The sequence below is a fragment of the Vicia villosa genome, unplaced genomic scaffold (assembly GCF_029867415.1).
Source record: "Vicia villosa cultivar HV-30 ecotype Madison, WI unplaced genomic scaffold, Vvil1.0 ctg.002503F_1_1, whole genome shotgun sequence".
NCBI classification, from domain to species: Eukaryota; Viridiplantae; Streptophyta; class Magnoliopsida; order Fabales; family Fabaceae; genus Vicia; species Vicia villosa.
The window spans coordinates 76,222-99,791 of NW_026705950.1; the positions used below are offsets into that span (position 1 = coordinate 76,222).

Genomic DNA, 23,570 nt, shown 5'->3' on the forward strand with positions numbered 1-23,570 from the left:
AGGCACCAGACATAGCCCGTGGGGGACCTATGTTAATATTATTATTAGTTTCTTACTATTTCTAAATTATGTGTATTATTACTCAAGCATTTACACCATACACCTTATTAAATAACATTTTGTCGCTTTCATTATTGCAAGATGAACATAACTTAACACATTATAATTAACTTAACTTAACACAGAATATTACATAACAATAATAAATAGAAAAAACATAAACACTACCATATGATATTGGGCGTTTCACCATCTTTATTACATCGTCAAAATATCTAGAAATTGTCGCATCAAACTTGATGTGTCTCTTTGTTAGGATACAATGATATGTTCTCCACATAACATTCAAATCTTCATCAGTCTTAAGCTCAATATGGTCGTATTCACCTTTCCATTAGTATCGATCCATGGTGCACGAAAATTGATCTTACCCACCTTTATGTTCTTGGTGTCAAACAACATATTATTCAACTTGCATCTCAAAAGAGCGAGAAAGGTGGTATCCTTCGAGAGCCCAAAATCAACGGGAGGTTTCACCATGTTTAAGTACACACGTGTTAAAAACGAATAGTGAAGCATTTTAAGATGTTCTTTTTAACAACAGATGATACATATTTATACAAGTTTGGGTTCATTCTAGACCATACACAACTGTCAGTACAATTACAGTCGTACAAAATTGTCGACAAAATCTCAACGGTTAAAAATTAAACTACTATATTTTATGAAATCCTGCTAAAATTCCGATAAATGAATAAAACCCGTACTTTTACAATATCAAAACTTTCAAAAATTTACGAAAAATCAAATTGTTTTTTAAAAAAACGAGTAATTTTCTTTACACGCCAACTTTATTATAAAAATTAGTATAATATTGGGGGTGCTAGGTTTATGTGTTGGGATGGCAAATAAAAATCTCCGATTCCAACTTGTGCTTTTTCACTCATAGACCCAATTCTTTAACACAGTCATCATTTTGAATTTGCCACGTAAGTCCAACAAAGCACCTTCTGAATTATTACATCGCCGCCACAGGTAACGGCCGCAACCCACCGCCTCAACCGTTCTCTCTGCGCACAACCCAAACTAACTCAACTCCTCAAAACAGAGAAGAAAATGAACAACGAACGAAAAACGCGCGTGGCATTCACGATCGCCACTTTAGCAGCTGCAATAATCACCATCGTCTTCACCGTACGCCGTCGAACGCGGCGGAAGCGGCGCGAGTCTCTCTCGAATTCGTGTTACTCACATTCCGAACCGAAGCCACAGTCGACGTTTAAGCGAGTCTTAGCTGATAACTCATATACGCCGTTTAAGCATTTGAGCGTGAAAGCCTCCGGTAGTAACGGTACGTTTCGTTGCTTTGGAGACGGAAAATAAATCTTACGAAAATTCATGTGTTCATATCTTCATTCTCCGTCGCAGTAACTTCATAGTTGTTGTTTTCGCGTTTTCGCTTGATTTCTATTGTTTGAGGACTTTTTATTGTTGAGATTTTTGCTTAAGGTTAATGAAATTAATAGTTGAAGTAGTTTCAATTAATCTAGTTTAACCTAGTTATCAGTGTAAACACGGTATAATTTTTCGATGTTTGATATAACTTAATTGATTGAGTTTTAAATTTGAAATAATGTGTTTTATTTGAAATTTGGCGCTGAGTACTGAAAGCTAGATCTAGAAATTCATTGTTTACGTTTCTTTTGGATTCTTCTTGATCTGCTATATTGAATTTTGCATGCAAGATTGTTAACTGTTAAGATCAAGCTGAGTGTAGTGTTTTTTTTTTTTTTTTTTTTTGTGGTTACAGAGAATGGTTCAAATTTGCATCCGTATGAGGCAGAGATTACAGCATTGTTAAGTAATCACCAGCCTGAAATTGAACTTGGAGCTGAGAAATTAGAAATGAATGATTCATATATTTGGGTCGATACGGAGACGCAGTTAAAGGAACTGGTCGATGTATTGAGCAAGGAAAGGTTCTTTGGTGTGGATACAGAACAACATAGCTTGCACTCTTTTCTTGGGTTTACAGGATTAGTTCAGGTATTTCATGTTATCTCCAAAATTTGTTTGAGTATGTTAAGCCAATAACTTAAGTTTTGATGATTTTGTTCATGATACATATGTGTTTTTATGTTGTCAACCAGATTTCGACTCAACAGGAAGATTATTTGATTGATACTATTGCCCTGCATGATTCTATAGGAATTCTTCGGCCAGTTTTTGCTAACCCTTCAATTTGTAAAGTATGTAAGTTATCGGTGTCATGTTTCGATAAGTTGATCTTTGTAAGGCTAATTTCTTTTTTGATATAATAAAGTTAGAATAATTCAGATTCATTTTACTTTTTAAATATCTAGGCTGCACCACGTGTTTGGGATCAAATTAAAGCATAGCATTTATCATTGATACTTTAATTTATTTATTTGTCTCTGTTTTTGTTGTTCAAATCTATTCGCTTCAGTTTTTTTTTTTCAATGGAAAATTAGGTGTTCCATGGGGCCGACAATGATGTTCTCTGGCTACAGAGGGACTTTCACATATACATTGTTAATCTGTTTGATACTTCTAAGGTAATCTATGCTATCATGTTGCCTTATTATGCATCCGATGCCATTTACATAGTACCATGCAAAATTTCTCCTCCTCATGCATGAAGTGAGCGGAAAAGTCTTCCATTTACCATTGACGTGCAACTTATTATTTATCTGTGTTCATGCTGTGCAGGCATGCGAAGTGCTATCGAAACCACAAAAATCACTTGCTTATTTGCTAGAAACTTACTGTGGTGTGACAACAAATAAATTATTACAGGTTTGACTTGATTATACTTGATTTCCTGCATTGAATGAATTCATCGGTTGTCATCAATGATGATGTAGTAGTTGTAGATCTTAAGCATTTTCTTGTTAGCATGGCTATATTAAGTAGAATGCAATTTCCATGTTTTTCTTTTATTCATGTAATAAATAGCAAAGTTGAATCTAAAATGAATTCTGTCTATTTTAAAATAATGATAGACTTCTTTAGTGGCTTATCTAGAATGTGAAAATTTATTAACTCTCTTTTACGAAGATTTTGTAATTTTTCTTTTAATTATTGTTTCACATGTTTAGTCAGATACACTATAATGATATTTCTCTTATGCACTTGGGATTGCAATTTTAACTTCTAATAAAGGAATTCAATCTCAAACAGCTGACTTGAGTTTATTGAACTGATGAGGAGGACGTCAGAAGTAAGAATAAAAATGATTATAATTGAATGATCAAGTTATTCTATATGTTGAACTAAAAGGAAATGCTAGATATTTAAATAATAATAAATAATAATTTATTTTTAGCACGAGGTACATCAAATATAGAACATGCAATTTTTTCTCGTAGTTAATCAATGACGTCTTTTCAGATACTGAATAGAATTACTATGTCTTTTATATGCTTGATTGTAGCGTGAAGACTGGAGACAACGCCCTCTCTCAGAAGAAATGGTACATTATGCACGAACAGATGCACACTATCTGTTGTATATTGCAAACTGTCTGATTGCTGAACTGAAACAACTGGACAATGGTATTCCTTCTTGTCTCATATTGTGATTCAAGATAGCAAAGAGAAACCAGAAATTTCTCACATAAAAGCAATACTCATTTTAGTAGACCGAAGCTTTGAATATCTATCATGTCAATCTCTCTTTCTCCTCTGTTATATCTTTTCCATGCCTAAAAAATCGGCTATAGAAATAAGCAGATTGTTTCAGAATGTGCAAGATCTGCTGCAACCCATAATTATTTTGTAGTCCAAAGCAGTTTGTCATTTTGAGAGGTTAACTTTAATGAATTGACTGAAGCAACGAGCTTTTTTTACAACTTATTAAGATCATTCTTTGTTAATATTGTTTGTTCAACATTCTGAATATGTTATTGTATCAGATAACTCTTGTTCCGATGACAAATTCCATTTTGTTCTTGAGGCTAGTCGGCGTTCAAACATGACTTGTTTACAACTTTTCACAAAGGAGGTTGAAGCTTCGCCTGGAGAATCTGCTGCATTATCATTATTTTCACGTCATCAGAGCAATCAAGGGTTTCCTTCAATTTCCAATGAAACCCAGGTTTTCTGCTTTAGTATGGATTTGAAGTAGTGTGAGTGATTAAGCTTGATATATTGATCTAACTCGATTCTTTGATTACAGTTTCTGTATACCGTGAGGCAGCTGTGCACATGGAGAGATTTGATGGTGAGTTATGTATAAAGTCTCCTTAAGATTAGCTACCACTAAAGAACAGTTTTGTTACTATAAACTATACCTTTTTTCATGTCTTTGAGTTGAAGACCACTGTAACATGTTAGTTTGCAAATTTAAGATGGAACAGGAATTTGTTCTCCGTGTTGATAGTTAATGGAGAAATCTTAACATGCACCTTAAAGTTATGTAACATACTCGCATGTGGTTTACACATGATAAACCTTTTGGAAATAAAACTTTGGAGTTATACTGGTCTTAAATAAAGGAAGAAAGTTAACCAAGTATATTGAAGACTGCTTAAATATGTTTAAATTTATTCCAATAGAAAATACTTGACATTTGTTCAGTAATGATAATCCGTCAAGTTTATAGTATTCAAAGTATTTAGGCTGAGGTTTTGTTTCTTACATAATTTATGACCAAAAGAATATGTAAAACTAAGTCAAACAGTATCTACTTTGTTTAAATAATGAACTAAAGTCGTAAATCAAGATTTTGTTTCTTGGTTACAAATTTGATGTGGTGCTGATTATTTTCTATTTGATGTCAGAAAATTATGTTTTTAGCTTCATAAGCTGATTATTTGTTGGCATGTTCATCCTTTCAGGCTCGTATTCATGACGAAAGCATAAAATATGTACTGTCAGACCAGGCAATTGTTGCTTTGGCAAGTCAGCTTCCAACAAGCCACTCTGAAATATATAATACCATAGTTCAGACTGATGTCAATGCAGAAACGGGTCTGAGCTCTTGCAATCCTTCCCCATCTCCTGTTGTTTGCAGCCACCTGAGTGATATCTCTCATCTGCTTGCAAATGAGTTGGTTAACCATGGTGATATTTATTCTGTGAATCTTCAGAAGTGTCTAGGTCAAAATGGAAGTTGTAAACTTAACATATTTAATTATGCTTTGTTGGTTAATAGTAACCCAAGACCAACCTTACTATCCTATAAGCACTCGAGCCTAAAAAATCCTAGACAACATTCAAAGAAGGATTCTCGAAATTCATTCGTTAAAAAATTCTCTTGCAAATCTCCTGTTTATCACAATTGTCGGATATTTGCTAATGATGGGAGGCTGCTTTGTTACTGTGATCGGAAGAAGCTTGAATGGTTTGTACACTTTTACTTGCTTTTATTCCATTTATAAAAGAAACTAAAAGGTGCTGCTTCTACATGATAAATGTTCAACTCTCCAGGTACCTTAACCGGGATCTTGCAAAGCTTGTCGAGGAGGATCCCCCAGGTATAATGCTTCTTTTTGAACCCAAAGGCCGCCCAGAGGATGAAGGCAATGATTTTTATATCCAGAGTAAGAAAAATATATGTGTTGGGTGTGGTGAAGGAAGTCACTACTTACGATATCGAATAATCCCATCATGTTATAGAATACATTTCCCTGAACATTTGAAGAGTCATCGCTCTCATGATATTGTCCTACTTTGTGTGGATTGCCATGAAGTTGCCCATGCTGCTGCAGAGAAGTATAAAAGAAAAATAGCTTCTGAATTTGGGATTCCTCTGTATGTTCGGAGGGTAATTCATCCAGGGAAAGAGACTGAAAAATCTAATGATGAGGGAGGTGTATCTCCATTACAATTACGATCTGCTGCTGTGGCTCTTCTACGTCACGGGCCAAGAATGCCTCTTGAGCGACGTGAAGAACTGACCGAGGTTTGATCATATTTTTGTCTGTTATTGATTGCCAAGCCTGTGTACTCAAGACTAAACCCTAGTAACTTATTGTTATTGAAAAACTTCAACTGCAGGGTCTTCTATTTATAACATTAGTTTTTTTTCTTCCTTTCTAGATTGTAAAGAAATATTATGGAGGAAGGGAGATATCTGAAGAGGATCTAGAGAGTGCTTTGCAAGTTGGAATGCGTCCTTATGAGAGAAGAAGATATGAGAAGAAGAGAGGGGTATCATTTAAACATTCCACAGGAAATGCTGTTGCAGTGCCACAAGGGGAAAATCATGCTGGTTACGCACCTGAAATTGTTAGTAATGTGGGGACATTGAATATTGATACTCTTGATGGTTCGTATGCAAATGAAGAAACAGTAAGCGGAAATAATAGAGAAGATGATATTGGAAAACCCTCTTTGACTTCTGATCTTGCTGTTGATAAAGCTACTTCAAATGGAAATACCATTTTAGTTAAAACTACAAATGACGACAATGATGATAATGATAATGATGATGATGTTGAAACAAGTAACTCTGCTGTAAATGTTGATGAGAGTCTGAACAAAAGCCAACCAATTGTTGTTAGCGACTTGTCTTTGTCTTATTCCAAAGACGAAGAATCACCTAGAGATGAAGATTCAACACAAGCAAAACATCATTCAAAACTATCGCTCTTGGGACATGGTCCACACGGTAAACACGTTGTAGATCATTTATTGAAGGAGTATGGTGAAGATGGCATTCGAGAGTTTTGTCAAAGATGGAGACAAGTATTTGTGGATACTTTAAAACCGCGTTTTCTTCCTGGTGGATGGGACATAAAACACAGGTAGACTAGTTATTATTTATTTTTCTACTTGCTCGAAAAAAATATACTGACGCTCATTTAGGTGCGATTAGATTGTTATGTGAAGTACATTAATAATAATATTATGTATAGCAGAAACTGAATTATTATTCCTTTCTCCGACACTTTGATTTTGGACGATATTTTGCCAGTGGAAAGAGGGATTTCGGCGAGTTCAGTGTATACAAAGGAGCTGCTGCTGCTTCTAGTTTGGAGTGACTCTGCAGATTGAACGAGTAACATGCATATTTTTTGTACTCCAACGCCATCAAATTTTCAATGAGATACACACCTCCTCGTTAACGTTATTTGCTTGTACTCTTCAACAACAAAAATTACTGATTCTGTCCACCTTGTTTTGACAACTCCATCAACAATTTTGTTAGTTTTATGATTCTCGGAACAATTTTTAGTATCTTGTTTTAGTTGTAAAAGAATGCAAGTTACAATATTTATGCACATTCTTCAATTATTTAAACATTAAAATTAATATTCTCGTGAAGTTACAATGGAAAGGCGTTTCACAAACATGACATCCACGGCTTTGGAACACCTTGTGTAAATGGGGAAAATGAACTATTGCATTTGTGTGGAGTGTGGACACAGTCCCTGTAAATTGCTCATATCTACATATAAAACTGAAGCCATTCGAAATCCTGCCACTCAAAATTCAGTTACTGAGGAATTATGGTATGACAGATAATTGAACTATAAGTTTACAATTCAGTTACTGAGGAATTATGATATGACAGATAATTGAACTATAAGTTTACTTACTGATTTGAGATTCTGCAACTCAAAATTTGGATATTTTGTTGGTATTTTGCTCATAACTCATGCTACAAATTTGTTTTAAGAGTGAAACTTAAACCATTACAGAGTCGATAGAATTTATTTTTAGTAGTGAAACTAAAATTATTATAAAGTAGATAGAATTTGTCGTGTGTTAGACCTTGGGATGACCTAAATTGGTTAGGTATGGTATGAGATATACCGGTTGCAAGTTGATGAACTAAACTTGAATTTTAGGTAGACTATACTCTACTGAATTGTAGGTAGACTATACTGTAGTAAGTTTAAGACAAGTCCTTAATCATAACTGAGAATATGTGGATTCCTGTACTACTCGAAAGAAAATTAAATTGCTTACATATTAGACTCAAGAAATGTTAAATTCTATCCAGTATTTTAGTTACAAGTTGAATGAAACTTTATGCCCTGTTTTTGTACATGTTATTTAGTTGAGCTAAATCAATTGGTGAATTAAACTCTGAAATTAAATTAATTTTCTTGATCTAGACATTATAAGCTTTCTTGGAAATGTTTGTTTACTCGAATCGGCCACCGTTTGATATTTTAATTAATTTGTAGTTGACTAATGTTAGAGTATCATATTACCAAATCATGTTTTGTTTTAGACATACCTTAACTTTGAGCAACGAATTAAATATCTAATGACATTTGAAAGGAGTAACCACTCTAAGCATAATTAAGGTTGTGGATTGTTAAAATCTCTCTATGATTTAAAGCAAACAAACATGAAGTGGTATCAGAAGTATACATGTCTTCTTATCAAGCAAAGATCCAGGCAGTCAAATGTAAATCATTCATTTTTTACGCATAGCTCAAAATTCACTGCACTCTTATGTTGATGACATAATTCTTACAAGAAATTCCTTAAAAGTGTTTTTGACAAAATTAGGAGAATTATGGATGGTTTGCAAGTTCAAGATAAAGTAGATAGCATATTGAAGTAGCACGCTCCAAAAGTAACTCTTTAAAGGATTGTTTTGATCTTATAATAGGATCAAAGCCAACTTCAACTCCACTTAACCCTTCAATCAAATTACATCAAGATTTTGCAGTGGCTTACGAAAATAAGAGAATTATACATGTCACTCCTCAAATTATACATGTCATCCTCCTCTTTTCCTTAACATTATTTACTCAAAATTTTTACCTTTTCTGAAAAAAATTACTGTGACAAAAATCATCAAAAAGTAAATTTTCGATATCTCTTTTTGGCCGATACCGGAAATTCTTTGTTCTTTACAAAATTATTTACCAGAAATTTCAAAATTTCCGGTGCGATTTACAAAATATTACGCCGTTCTGAAAATTTCACGAATTTCCGGTCGAAAACCAATACCAGAAATTCCAAATTTCCATGGTGTACCGGAAATTTTTTTAGAACCTGAAATTTTCCGATATGGCAGATAAAATTTTATATCGTTGCGGTCCTGAACCGGTACTGGATATTTCAAATTTCTGGTATCAAATTTAACCGCTGCTACATACCAGAAATTTGAAATATCTGGTATCGAAAATTTTAAATTTCTGGTATGTAGCATCAGGCACGGTAAATTGATAAATCCAACAAAATTTCTGGTATTTATGTGAAATTTTCTGTACGGTATCGAAAATTTCAAAAAATCAGATATTTTAAAGAGATAATTTGGTAATAACACCCTACTTAGGGGGTGGCATGTATAAAATGGGAAGTGACAAGATAAATTCTCCAAAAATAATGACGAATATTGCTTTTGCTACACAATAATTGAGTCAATTTCTCTCTTTTCCAGCTATAGTTTATTGTGAGAAAATTTGCAAAGTTGTCAAGTACCTAACAATCACATGAACACCAGTTAGAGGCTTGTTTTTCTCGAGGATTTCATCATTATACATCTGTGAGCGGAAGATCCAGCGTTGTGCGGCTGTTGACCGATGTGCGAGGAGGTGGAAGGCCAAACAGGCCATTCCAGGAGGAGTGACTGAGTACAGGCGTAGGCTGGATGCTCTGACGTTGGATGAAGTCCTCTGGACACCATATACAGGTCACCGCGTTCATCATCCTTTTGATGTATCTTCTTTATATTCAGGGTATGTCAGATGGGAGAGTCATGTGGCTAGACACTTGCTTAAGAGGTGTCTACGTCAGTCCTAGAGGCTCCAGCTGGTGGCATTGATCGCTGGTTTCAGAATCACATCCTCAGCTCCTCCCGTGAGATCCTTGATACAGTCGTTGCGGTTCAGCAGCCTGGGCAGTGTCAGGATGGATACCTGGAATGGTTCCTCAATGTTTCACACCCTAGGGTCATACCATATGTTGCAGCATCTGATGTTCTAGGGCCTTCACGTACTAGAGACTTTTCCACTCCACCACCACCTCCACCTCCCGCAGGTGACCAAGACAGCCGCCTGCAGTACATCGTCGTTCACTTAGATAGCCTCATTGGTTTGGTGAACCCTGATTGTGAGGTTCATAGTATTTTAGCTAGGTTGACGAATGTTGCCCGTGGAGGACACATGTAGATTTATTTTGTTATGATTGTATCATTTGTATTATTTGTATATTTTGTACGAACATCTTTTTTATTGCATAATCTTTTTGGCTAGTACATATTTCGAGTAGATAAAAAAAGTAACATCAATAACAAACAAACATAGTTAACAAACATCATATCACAAACAACAAGCATAAACAGTACTCTGAAACATGAAAACCTTGACACTAACGGATGACTCTAGACGAATCAGACACTTCATTATGTCGTCCACGGGTCTTTGGATCTGCGCATTCAATTCGATCGGACCTTTAATTATCCTATGGCAAAATGATTTCCACATGGCCTTCACATCTTCATCATTTCAACTCGATTAAGTTGTATTTCACCCTTCCATTGGTATCAATCCAGTCCTCCCGAAACTCAATCTTTGTCACCCTTATGTTATCGGAATCAGGCAGCAAATTATTCAACGTTTCTTTCAAGGTGGCAAAGGATTCAGGCCCATCTGGAATCTAGGTTTGAACAGCAGGGTTGGGGCCATTGAAATACACTTCTACATTAATTAAATACTGAGAAAGAAACATTTTGTTGAAATGATGTGTTATCCAATAACTCTAACACCTCTATTTATACAAATGGTGATGCATTCTAGACCATACAAATGTGTCGATGCAATCAGGACCCTCTAAAAGTGTCGGTAAAATTTCAACCGTTTAAAAAACCAAAAGTTGAAACATACCGGAAATTTTAGTTATAATGAAATTCCTAGTACTCCGAAAATTTGAAATTTACGGTATACTGAAAATTTTAAAATAACTACAATTTCTAGTATGATGTATCAGAAATTTCTTTATAACAGAAAATTCCGGTATGTTGTGCCGGAAAGTTTACAGTGCATACGTAAAATTTCTTTCGAAAATTCTTTGTATCTTGACTTTTTTCAGCAAGGATAAAATTGAGTTAAAGAAAATGAGGGATGCCAAATTTAATTTTAGGGGTGACATGTAGATTTTTTAAACGGTTTGGATACCACAAGATCCATATTTGATTATTGCTTCTGTTAGGAACATCTTTGATTTCATGCAGAAGCAACAAATAGTCTTCGGAGCAAAATACAAACCCTTAACTTTTACTTCGTGTGAATTACAATAATTGTTGTATCTACTTAAAGACCTCAATGTTTCATTCAGTTTTGTATAGTGACAACTAAAGTGCAATGGATTGTTATTTTGTTATGGAAAAAGTTCTACAAAAATTGTTCAATCTACTTCAAATTTCTACTAAGGTCCAGTTGGCGCTTTCATATCTAGGGCTGTTCAAAAAATTCAAAAACTGAATTCAACTGCTGAACTGAACCGAACTAAAGTTAAAATTACCGAACCATTATGTATGATCAGTGAACCAAACTATTATGCACATGCAGTTCTAGAACCGAACTGTAACTGAAACCAAACCGAACTCGAACCGAACAAAAACTAAAAATTAAAAATACTTAAAACAAGTTTAAAATTTTTTAAAAATAAAAAAAAAATAAATAGCTTCACAGTTCAGTTCTTTGATAAACGATTCGGTTTAAAAAAATTGCCTTCTAACGATTCAGTATGGTTCGGAATTTCACAGTATACCAAACCGATAGTTTTGGTTCAATTTGATTCTTGGTAAATTAAATCGGTTCGGTTTAGTTCGAATGGATTTTTATTATGGTTCAATTTAGTTTTTCTCACGAACCGTAGCATGAACACCCCTACTCATATCCAAGCTGAACATGCTCAACTATCATTTTAGCTTTTGGGGGCGCTATAAAATGACATTCAACATGATCAACAAGGAAATACACTTCAATCAATATAATGCAAAGCTAAGCCTATTTGAGCTACAAGTCAATCAATATACAAGAGTTGTTCATTTTCTTCTCTAAACTTCTCCAAGTGTTCTCTTTTGCATCAAAGGATGCCGTCATCAAGAGTTTCTTTGATGTTTAATGAACCAGATTATAGTGCTTCATTATGCATGATAGCATGATTTTCCTGCATGAACAATATTCATTTAATAAGGTGGACCCGTACATTTTTGTAACTGAATATCTCTTCTCTCTATCTGTATTGTCCAAGATCAAATTTCCAAACATGTTCGCAACTTAGCGAGCAAAAAAAGCCTCAAATCTGCGCATTATAAAATGCATGGAAGAAGTGATGGTAAGACTATAATAACAAAGGCATCTTCCAATAGAACTCTACATCAGAACCATTGTAAATTACATTGTAAGGATAAAGCGTACCCAAAGAGCTACGATGCCAAACAAGTCAGTTAATAGTACTACCATCATAAAACCAGTTACAATAACAATAGCTGTGACTTGTGATCAATGCCGTTAAATATGTAGGTCCCAGATATTGGTACAAATTGTCTTGTTATGAGCTGCAAGAAAAAAAAGTAATGCAATTATTCCCCAACTCAAAGATTTACTCTTAGATAGGAGAAACAAAATGATTATCCATTCTTTACACATTCATTTGAGAAATTGGGACGATTCTGTAATGTGTTAATGCTTAGTACTAGCTGAAACTATACACGCATCAATATTAATTAAGTCATTAAAAGTTGAAGTCCCTCAAAATGGATTTTATTAAATTCTTGTGCTTTGTCTTTCCATGCTAATGCTTTAATTACAGACAACACTGGCTTATTCTCCATCTTTTGTTCACTGTGCGTAAGCATGGAAATTTAGTTATTAGGGAAAACTTTCTGTGGTCGATAATCTACTACTGATTCTGGGTGTATACTAACCACACAATTTTTACGTGGAACTTCTATAAAAGTAACTATTATTTTCTAACATTGCAATGCAAGTACTCGCAAAGGTTACTGTTGAGCTCAATTTTAATTCAATTAGGAAACAAAACATGCATGTTTACATATAAAATATGAGTTTGAATAGATTTTTATAATAATGGGTGAGTAAACACATCAAGTGTCATAGTTTAGTTGACTTCTCTTTGTGTTATTTGCTTATAAGAATCTCTTTATGTTTAGCTTTTTATTCATGCACTAAACTTGCAAAAGCTCAAAAGTGACTGATCGAAACCAAAGGGGCCAATAAAATTTTCATGCTAACAATATGAAGGTTTATACAAGTAAACCCAAGAAAATAAGAAGAGAAAATAAAACTATTCCAGATGAGCTCGAATAGCAAACCTTGATCGCTTCTTGTGATGCAATTCCTCCAACCAAAGCAGCAACAGCATGAAGCTCTGCAGCACCAAATCGACACATCTCATTGATAAGGTCCTCAGCTAAAGTAGCACTATTGCATCCCAAGTCATTAAGCAGGCCAACTGCTGTGCTCTTTAATCGAGATATATCCTCGTCCATTGCACTGCAAACCTCAATCATAGGTCAGATAAAAATTATCAAACGAATTTTTCAACACACTCCCTCCTATTATTTGAAATTTATATGGATCCTCCAAAATTTATATAGTTTGAAAAAAGAAGAAAACTATAAATGTGCAGTCGCGGGATGAAGTTTGTCATGCGGCGATGACGGTCACCGTGGGAATAAGCTTGTCGTGCAACGGTGGTGGTGGCCGCAGGATGGAGGATGCCATGCGATAAGAGAAGAGTATTAAGATGTAAGTTATTAAAACAGTAACCACTAACCAGTACACCTATGTTACTTTTTGTAGAGTTTTAAAATGGGCCTCTCCGTACGCAACATTTGGGATTGTGTTCAGATTCGGGTCACACAGCGAAACCTATGTTTTCTTAATGTTTTGAGGTTTTCTCTTTTTCCGCAAAGGCCGCCTGCTTCATCGTGGCCATGGTAATCAAAGTATTGATTTGAATTATAAAATCCCACGAACTTGCAATTATGTTTTACCTTCACTGATCAAGAGTATGCATAGAATCTTATTTTGGTGGAAGTGGGTGGAATCACCCCTCTTGATCATTGATTAGTATAACTTCTTCTCAAGTTTGAGGCTTATGAGTTTGTATTACTTAACTTATTGACTTCCTTATGCTTATGATTGAATCTAAAAATATACTATAAGTATCTGGTGTGATTTAAGGTTTTAATAATCGTACTTGTACTCTATACTTGTGAATTTTAAATTTCCGCGAGCATTGTGATTTAAGATTTTCTGTCTTACAAATGTTATTTTATAAGCATATAATTTATATGCATAATATATGAGTTTTAGTAATTAAGCATAATTTTGCAACGAATGTTAGGTTCCTCGATTAACAATTTTACTTTCTCTTCCGATTTTGCGCAAAATCTTGATGTTAACTACTCTGATTCCGGCGGCGGAATGAAACCGATATGCCACTGCCATTGAATGATGGTCTGTCAAAAATGGTGACATCTGCCATGACCAATTTTCGACAATACTAGCCACATGATTCTTATATATACAATCACAAGGAGAATCAACTAGTAATTATATAGGATCAAACCAAATCCTTGATAAACAGTTACTATTTAAATCCTTGTGTAACTGTATCATCATCTCCTAACAGTTACTATTTAAATGATAAACACGTGTTAAATGTTTTCCAGCACAATCCTTCAAGCTAGAGCATATTTGCCCGATGAACCAGTCTTGTTATAAACATGGTCAAACAGAGAGCCTTTGAAGGACCTGCTGAAGATGTCAAATTAGATGTGATTCATCCTAAAAACATTATCTCAACACAAAATCAATTGTGAAGAGCAGCTTGAGTGTCACATTAGTTTGTGTCCAAATTTTAGTTGTTGTAGTAGCCTAAGCCAAGTAAACATGACCTAAGCTACTGCCATAGCACAGTATTCAGCTCCCACACTGGATATATGGCATCTATGTTACATTTCTAGCACCTCCATGAAATCATATTTCTTCCAATAAGAAGAAAATATCCAAATAGAGATCTTCTATATGATGGTAATCTTGCCCAGTCAATATCAGAGCAAAAATAAATTTTGACATAACACGTATCTTTATAAAGATATAATAGTCCTCCTCCTGGTGCATTTTGTATCGAAGGATACATATAACGACACCCCAGTGGCTATCACAAAGGGCATTTAGAAGTTAGCTTACTCTGTTCACTGCAAAGGTGATATCAGATTTGGTGACATAGAGATGCGTCAATATCTTTCCTGGTTTTTCTATGGGTTCAACCTGACCCAGACGAAGCATTAAATTAGGTACATACGAGTATCAATGGCACGACAGTCAAGCATACTGGGGTCTCAGTAAGAATATCCAATAAGGTATTGATATAGACTAATGCGACGGAGCCTAACAAGATAAATGCACAGTCCAGAAGGAGAATGAATGGAAAAAACAGTGATCAACTTCATTCCTTGTCATGGCAAACCATATTAAGGCAGTGCTAAAGCATCAAAACCAGGCATAGTGAGACTGCTTCTACTCCGCCTCCTTTGTGTACTTACCACTGGCGGACACAAATTCCATTGGTGCTTTCTTCAACTAATCCTCCAACTATCCCTCCACCTACGCCACCTAAGCTTCTCATTGCATTTAGGAAAGGTGTCAATCCTGTTAGAATATTTTATAATATTGATATTATTTTAGAGTATCTCTTATGATTAGATTATATAATAGTTATTAGAGTCATGCTAACTGTGTCCTAAGGACAATAGTTAAGGAAGCTAAAAGTAGAAGTTTTGTATTGAAAACATTTTTTAACTATAATAAAGTTGAATACACCATTTTTCAACACAACATTTCTACACTTATTTCCTTAACCAATTCCCTAAGGGCACTCATTAGTACTTTCCTAATTATTATTATGATTTGTTTTTGAATCGGGATTGAGCTTATGTATCCCAATAAATAGGGATTAATATTGAGCCTTTTGTTTGTTTAAAAAAAAAGAGAGTATAAGTCAGTACCAAACATATTTCACTAATATTTCCTATTTTATTTTCTCTCTTCCTTTAATATAAAATCTCACAACTTCAGCATGGTATCATAATCTGGTTTGATCCTCCTTGAACTGTTCTGCCACTATTCTCCTGCCAGGTTCTCATAAGTTTCAGAATGTAATCATAGTTATCACTTTTGTTGCAACCTCTTCATTTTTATTACTGCTGTCTCTTCCGGCCACAACTGCTGCCTCTAATGATGCTACTGGAAATATTTTCCAGCGATTTTTCTAACAAAACCACCTTCCTTGTGTGCGAAATCTCCTTATGTAGCCACGAAAACTTCAGGCCCGGAAACTGTCCCACAATCACTCGTGCAGCTCTAACAACCGCCACATTTTCTCCCATGAGCCTCTACCAACAGCGCACGTGTGGGCGTTTCTAACGTAGTTATTTAGTCGCCTGCGTTTGTTTTCTGTTTGGGTTCTAGATTTGCCATTAGTTTTCAGTTTTGAGAGATGTCAACACGGGTTCTTCAAACAGCCCTTATTGGTTTTTGACCTATTTTCTCACTCCATCCTCCGATCATGACCTCTTTTCCGCTGTGTTCGGATTGATTTAACTTCAGGTTCAGTTATGCCCCTGATTTGGTCTTTGGGCATGGTTCTTGCTTCAAATTTTGTTTTTCTGGTCAAAATAACTGTTTTTGCCTCAGATCCTGCGTAATTAGTTGTCAATACTTGTGTGCAAATATGAAAGGTTCTCTCGCAACTTCCACGAGTCCTCTTGCAGCACAAATTGCTCTATGCCATGAAGAATGATATACTAAAATGTTGTGTGTCTTCTTATGAGACTGCACATCATTAAATACTCGCAAGGGGATTCAAGTGGTAATATATAGAAAGGTCAAATAAAATCCTTGATTTGAGTAGCTATGTGTTAGGAACCCAAATTCAAGAGAAATAGAAATTGGATTATTAATTGAAAAACAGTAACTATAGCAGAAGAAGAACCCTGCAATCCCAGAGTTAAGCTCCTCAGAGAAGAGACAACTCTCTCTGCCCAAACCTTTATGGTTCCTAACTGAATAATTTTCAATGCCCTCTCTCTTGATATCCCTATCCTATACAAAAACCATTCTCATCTAACAAACCAGCCACATCAGCAAATATAAACCATTCCTCTATTTGACACATTTGTTGGACTTAGGCCCAAACCAAGAACCTAAAAATTAAGTGCCTAACACTATATGTTACTAATGTTTAGCAATTACTATTATTTACATAACAAATAGTAAACACATTAAATATGTATTAATTAACAGTGAGACTTACTTGTCAAACTGTCCAGGAAAACTGTTGTAGTTAGCAGCAAACCGGTCAACAGCCCGAAGCAAAATATAAATTCCCACAGCAATGCTGTCATGTATAAAAATAGGAAACCAAATTTTCAGAAAGCTAGTCACTCTAGATTATATCTTTAAACAAATAAAAGACCCAGAAGGATAATATTCATACAGAAGCATTAACTATAAAATGGACATAACCTGTAATCCTCGTCAGTCAGGTACTTTTGTAACTCTGGTAGGTTTGGAGAATTAAACTCATCTTCAATCAGACGATATCTGCAAACCTATAAAATAAAGGTTAGCACCTACCCAGTGTAGACTCAGCAAAAAATCTCCCATACTGTAATAGCTATTTTAGCCAAAGGGTGGGAACAAGTACTTAGGGGTGCAGGGGATAGCCATTTCCAATCGCCAACTTTAAATATACTAAATTTACATGATATAAAAGCCATTAATGTTAGGAAAAGGATCCCGAGAATTGAAAAAAATGAAGAATTTTGGTGAGAAAATTGGAAAAAAAAACTAAAAGAGAATCTCTCCACCAAGGGTTTCCCTTTTTATATAGAGTTACTACTTTATTCATAATTGTTTACAATACTCAATGATAATTCACTCTACCCTTGTATTCCCCTATTTATACAAAAATTCTCTAACTAAACAATTTACTAACTAATTCTCCCTATTCTATACCCTAACAACTAATCAAAACAAAATTCAAATCCATTAGGTAACAAACAACGAATAACTCACGCTTATGATTGATTGGCAATGTAAAAGTTATATAAATCAACAGTATATATGAATTAAATTCTTATGAAAGAGAGCTCAGCAGTTTTCAACCCATTTGTTTGGTCCCCAAAACTCAAAAGTAGTGTAATCCTTTTGAATGATTGTTATATAATCTCAAGTAAACAGATCCCTCCCTCCTCCCACTTTTATATTTAACTTTCCTCCCTCACTTTAAGACTGCCTTTTCAGAAAACTAATTTTTGAAAGAAAAATTGATTTGTTTTAAAAACAGAGTTCACTGAGCCCCAAACACAGTCTACAGACTGCAGTTGCGTAAACTATTACACCATAGCATCTGCTTTAATTTTCTAGGTTATCAATTAGATTCGATATCTATTTTTGTGATGGAAAGATACCAGTTTAATATAAAAACCTTCAAATTTCAATTATTTGTTTACCAGCCCAGCGGAAACCTTAATTTTAAACATACAAAATACGCAAGCCGTTGTTAAAAACAAGAGAAGATTGTACATTGATAATTGGCAAACAGAATTAAATTTGACTCGCAACATCACATGCTTACTTTGAGTTTTCTTGAATTTTTACAGAAGCTTTTAATTGTTGCCCTTGGAATGCTATTTGGATCTCTACCAATTTTCTTCAAAGTATTTCTCGCTACTCGCTCTATTGCAAGAATGTCAGCCTCAGCCTTAGCCTGATATATATTCTGTAAATTCACATATTGTCTGCAGGTGGGTAGATACACATACAATAAATAAGTTAATGATATTTCTTATCTAAAGTAAATCAACTTATTCTGAAAAGTATGTAAAGATGTGGTTACTAACTCAGTGGAAGAAGTCATATCTGGTATAGATCCTTCAAGAGGTGCCTCCCCACCACCTTCATTTGTAACAAAATCCTGCAAAATGATGTGAAACGTACCAACAAATAATTAAAGTATAAATAAAAAACAGAACATTGATGTGAATATCTTTTTGCACCCCAAAACGTAACAATATGATTCAAAAGTGCCAAAATATGACAAACTTTTAAGAACTTTTGATTGCTCCTCTAGTCTTTCAAACACAACATTTTTTAAATTCAGATAACATTTTTTAAAAAATTAGGAAAACATTAAATATCAAATGACATAAGTCTTAGGTTTTTTAAAAGAGTAACACATCCTTACAAAACCAGATGTAAGGTGAGGTATGTCTAAAACTTATTAAAACTTTTTCTGGCCATATCCCGTCTGCTTGGGACTTTCGCCGCCACCACCACCACTCACACACACGCATGTGTGCACCCCTAGAACTAGACATCTAGAGTATGGTCGATGAGAAGGTGGCACAACGACTCTTGGATAGCCTCTGCTGCCAAGATGAATAGTTTAGAATAATTGAGTTGCATTTCACAATGGGGCTAGACAAATATACATATACACAAGGGAGAACTCCCAAAATAAGAAAAAATAGGAAACTATATCAACGATAATAATAAATAGAGAGAATAACTATATTCAACAATTACAAATTTTCTCAACACCAAAGTCGAGCCAACGGTATTTGAAGCAAGGTCAGAAATGCAGTGTGAGAAGCACGGACCTTTAGAGCAGCCACCAACACCCAAAAATCAGGCGAACTAGAATCTACTTCCGCAGAACTATCATTTAGCATTTGTTGCAACTCTGAACCTTCGAAGGTAAACAGCATTAGAGATTACATAAAGCCTCATAGTTTTGATTGGTGTGAGTATGTTAACACAACACCAAGTTATAAATAAATAAATAAACAATTTTTCAAATAAGATAACAATAAAACAATTTATCATAATGATTCCACCTTTAACATTGACATAGCAAGCAAATTATGGTTTTGTCAATTGTCTGTGATAAGCTAACAAAATTTTCAATGAAAAGGTTTACAGTAATTTTATCGAAAAGTTTAAAAGATTCAACAGTTTTCTTTGATTTCATCACCAACCCTCTCCAAAGGTCCTATGAAATTTAAACTAGTTTGCAAAAGTCAATTTATTTTTATGCTCCTTGTACGATGAAACAAAAGGATAGAGCAACTCATAAAATGAAGATTGTCAGAAGCATCTGTTACAATTATAAACTTACTAATTCCTCGGGGGGCAAATACTTTGAATGAGGACTCAATAGCTTCTTTATAATTATCTTCATCTTGTGCGACCATCCCAGCCTTAAGAAGCTCCTACATTGTTCACATCCAAAGTTAATTACCTAACTAGAACAGAAGCAGAAGCAAAAGCTCAAACACAAACATAAACCTTGAACTCCTTTTTTTCTTCTCTAGTTGATGGAAGCCTACCACCATGGCTTTTGGCCCACTCATCAGCCATCTTGACAAGAATGACAACATAGGGTATATGTTTATGAACAACAGGGTCTTGCACGTTCAAGTCAAACCCCTCTGCAAACCTATGGGTACACACATGCATGAGAACATAAAGAGAAACAGCAGAAGGAACGTGCCAATGCCATGGTTTCTTCTTTCAAATAATTTGTTGACAAGTGAAATCAATGAAGCAGAACAGGATCATATATTATACAAAGGAAATAAACAACCAAACGAGAAAAAAAAATACTCTATACCTCTTGAGTTCAGGCCAAGGATTATTTAACCGAAGATCATCCAGAAAATGCTCAGGCTTTGATTCAATCACAGTATGTTCCTATCATACCCAAAAAAAAGGACTAATCACCCAGAGCATATTATTCAATATTCTATAACCCGTCAGTTCTTTGTAGTAATGCATTTTCAGTTGTCTAGTCCATACTATTGCAATTTCATCCTTTATTTCCCTTCTCTATTTAATACCATTTTTCTATTAACCACATTTGTTATTTTATTCTCTTTAATGGGTCAAATATCATATTAGGGTTATGTAGGTGATAAAAATAATATTATATTTCCTCAGGCATAGTATTCCTTGAACTTGTATTGTAAAAAAATATAGCAAAGTACCTTCAAACTGATTCGTACAAACCCAGTAAGGCCATAGGAGCGGGCAAAGATCAATATAACATTTGCATTCCTGCAGATTCGGTCAAGCTTCACCATTGAAGACTCCACCAGCTGAAAGTTTATATAAAAAAGTAAATTAAATAAGATAACAGTTGAAAAGAATGCCTAAAGTAATGTGCTCTTTATAAGGTTTCATTTTAAAAATTATCTAAGATATATTACCAATTGGATGGTATCTTTCATGTGAAAAGTTAGATAAAAATAGCATAGTTTTGAATGGAGACATGTAATCTACTTATACAACAAGTCACTCTTAAGTGAAAAATCATTGCCTTATAGAAGCTGATTGAATCATAGAGCACACCTGTGTGGCAACAACCAAAGTAAATTGAGAAAAGAATGATGGGTTTGTCTCAATCAATGCATCTGGATACTCTTCTACATATTTTGCTTTAACTGCATCATTCAGCTCCTGGAGAAATGAGCATACACACTTTGCCTTTGACTGCCCAAGGCTTGATTCATCCACTACAAAAAGAGAGACAAATTGAAGAGCAAAAAAGAGGAAAAACCAAACAAAACAAAACCAGAACACAAGAAGATAATGTACCCAAAAAATTGTTTCCGAGGTCACCAACTTCAACTTTAGATCCATCAACTACAGTGATGCTTCCAATCCCACCAAGAACAAGATTCTTAAGCGTCTCGGAACCAGTAGGACCACAGTTAAGCAAGCAAATATTAGATTTCTCAAGGGCTGCCTGTCCTTGGTCACCCCATATTCTGCATTTTCATGAAAATAACATTTTGCGCACAAATGAGATCAGAGGTGTCATAAATATTACCCCAAAAAAGAAAAGTAACACGGGCATATAAAGATGATAATTTAATTTTTTTTTATAGCAGAACACATTAAATTAAACAGAAACTCACAGCTTAACAGCAAACGAAGCAGAGCATGTTCAATAGCTATTTTACAATAATGTTTTAAATATTGGTCTCAGTGGTGGTCACGCCACAATCCTAGAAACATGGTCAAATGCAACCAATGAGGCCTCAACCGCAATCAAGTTGCATATTTGGCAACATCCAAAACCATAAAGTCGTGGCCATTATGCCCCAATAGCCGATATAGCATAGCAAAATAACAACAATAACAACAACAATAATCAAGTCTTATCCCACTAATTTGGATCGGCTACATGAATCAACTTTCGCCATAATGTTCTATGTAGGACCATGCTTCTATCCAAATCGTTAATCTTGAAATATTTCTTAATAATTTCTCTTATAGTTTTTCTAGGTCTTCTTCTACCTCTAGTTATTGACTTATTTCCATCTTACCACAGATCCTACATATCTTCTCTCTACATGTTCAATCCACCGTTTATTTTCACCATCTTTTCCACAGTAGGTGCTACCCCAACACAGCAAAATTTGAACAGAATACAATTGTTCCGCAATACACGATTTAGCACAGCGCAAAATTTTGTCAAATAGACTATAACAGTAATGTTGCATTGCGAAATTTGAACAAACCGCAATTGACGACACTAGTCAAGACCTAGATCAGAGTCACAGTAACAAACCTTTATTAAAACCTGATTACAGCTACTATGAATAGGGAAATTTCACAAAAAATAAAACTAGCAAAGATTACAATAACAACACTAAAGCAATTCAGCTCCACATGAAGACACACAAAGCTCTTAGTTCAATCAAATCAACTTCATTAAATCTAATAACACCATACAACAAAACCTACATGACCACAAACAATCAGCACTCGGTGAACTTACATTAACCTTACGCTACAAAATTCGAAGTCGTTGGAGCAATAAAACAAACACGCACAATGCTGGAATCAACTGATAATCGAAAATTGAACTAGTTGCGTACATGAACGAACAATAATTCGTGTTTATTGTTAGGTTTTACATGTGAAAGGAAAGAAGAAAATTTAGGGTAGAGAGAATGAAGTGTGTTACCTGAGTTGGCGATCGTATTTAACTTTGGGTTCTGCCATTGTTGAGTTGAAGAATCAGAAATGGTTGAGTTTATTGCTCGCTTGATAGTCACGCACGATGTTTTTGTGTTGTGTATGGGTATCGGATTGTCACTGCTCTCAGTGAGGGAAGACGAAGAATTCAGGCGAAATGTTTAAGAATCTAGTAGATTTCACATCATAACTTTTCTTTTAAGTAAATAATAAATAAATTAAAATAATTCCTTTTTAATATCTTATTTTTAAAAAAAAATTAATTTGATTATTTATATTATATCATTCATTGTTATAAAACTAACTAAAACAATAGAGATCAAAGAGAGGTAGAGAAGAGAAAATCAATATTATATTATCTTCTTCCAAGTAGATTTCTTTACATTGCAAAGTGGTCTCTATTTATAGGAGGACATTAGGAAGGTGAAAAATCATAACCTTACTATACCACTTAACAGGGAATATGAAGATGAAAGATAAGAATATATATGGACATCCACAATAATATTTATTCATAACACTCCCCCTTGGATGTCCATTGAGGATATGCCTCGTT

At 34.7% G+C, this 23,570-nt stretch overlaps 2 protein-coding genes across 6 annotated transcripts; one reads left to right on the plus strand and one right to left on the minus strand.

Moving 5' to 3' along the window:
* The first annotated feature begins 969 nt into the window (after window positions 1-969).
* On the plus strand, window positions 970-7,181 carry LOC131639012 (protein RRP6-like 3). 2 transcript variants are annotated; one of them, XM_058909535.1, is made up of 12 exons: window positions 970-1,351; window positions 1,811-2,046; window positions 2,151-2,249; window positions 2,493-2,576; window positions 2,731-2,817; window positions 3,455-3,575; window positions 3,935-4,116; window positions 4,198-4,242; window positions 4,859-5,364; window positions 5,451-5,925; window positions 6,063-6,769; window positions 6,884-7,181. In XM_058909535.1, exons 1-12 carry the CDS (start codon window positions 1,117-1,119, stop codon window positions 6,888-6,890), a joined length of 2,784 nt encoding a protein of 927 aa, XP_058765518.1. In that variant the 5' UTR covers window positions 970-1,116; the 3' UTR covers window positions 6,891-7,181. The 2 variants fall into 2 exon arrangements, with proteins under 2 accessions (XP_058765518.1, XP_058765517.1); XM_058909534.1 differs by having other exon boundaries at window positions 6,940-7,181.
* Window positions 7,182-11,619: 4,438 nt separating this feature from the next.
* Window positions 11,620-23,191, minus strand: LOC131639025 (NEDD8-activating enzyme E1 regulatory subunit AXR1-like). Of its 4 annotated transcripts, none has more exons than XR_009294830.1 (15): window positions 23,004-23,191; window positions 21,626-21,798; window positions 21,380-21,543; window positions 21,016-21,126; window positions 20,643-20,722; window positions 20,318-20,468; window positions 20,148-20,241; window positions 19,630-19,718; window positions 18,871-18,944; window positions 18,606-18,768; window positions 17,492-17,577; window positions 17,280-17,363; window positions 13,270-13,450; window positions 12,353-12,492; window positions 11,620-12,101 (listed from the first exon to the last, which is right to left on the minus strand). XR_009294830.1 is itself a non-coding variant. In XM_058909546.1 (14 exons), the coding sequence occupies exons 1-14, from the start codon at window positions 23,039-23,041 to the stop codon at window positions 12,409-12,411; spliced, it is 1,566 nt and encodes a 521-aa protein (XP_058765529.1). In that variant the 5' UTR covers window positions 23,042-23,191; the 3' UTR covers window positions 12,212-12,408. The 4 variants fall into 4 exon arrangements, 2 of the variants coding, with proteins under 2 accessions (XP_058765529.1, XP_058765528.1); XR_009294831.1 differs by having other exon boundaries at window positions 12,101-12,236; XM_058909546.1 differs by lacking the exon at window positions 11,620-12,101 and having other exon boundaries at window positions 12,212-12,492; window positions 19,630-19,712.
* Window positions 23,192-23,570: the final 379 nt, after the last annotated feature.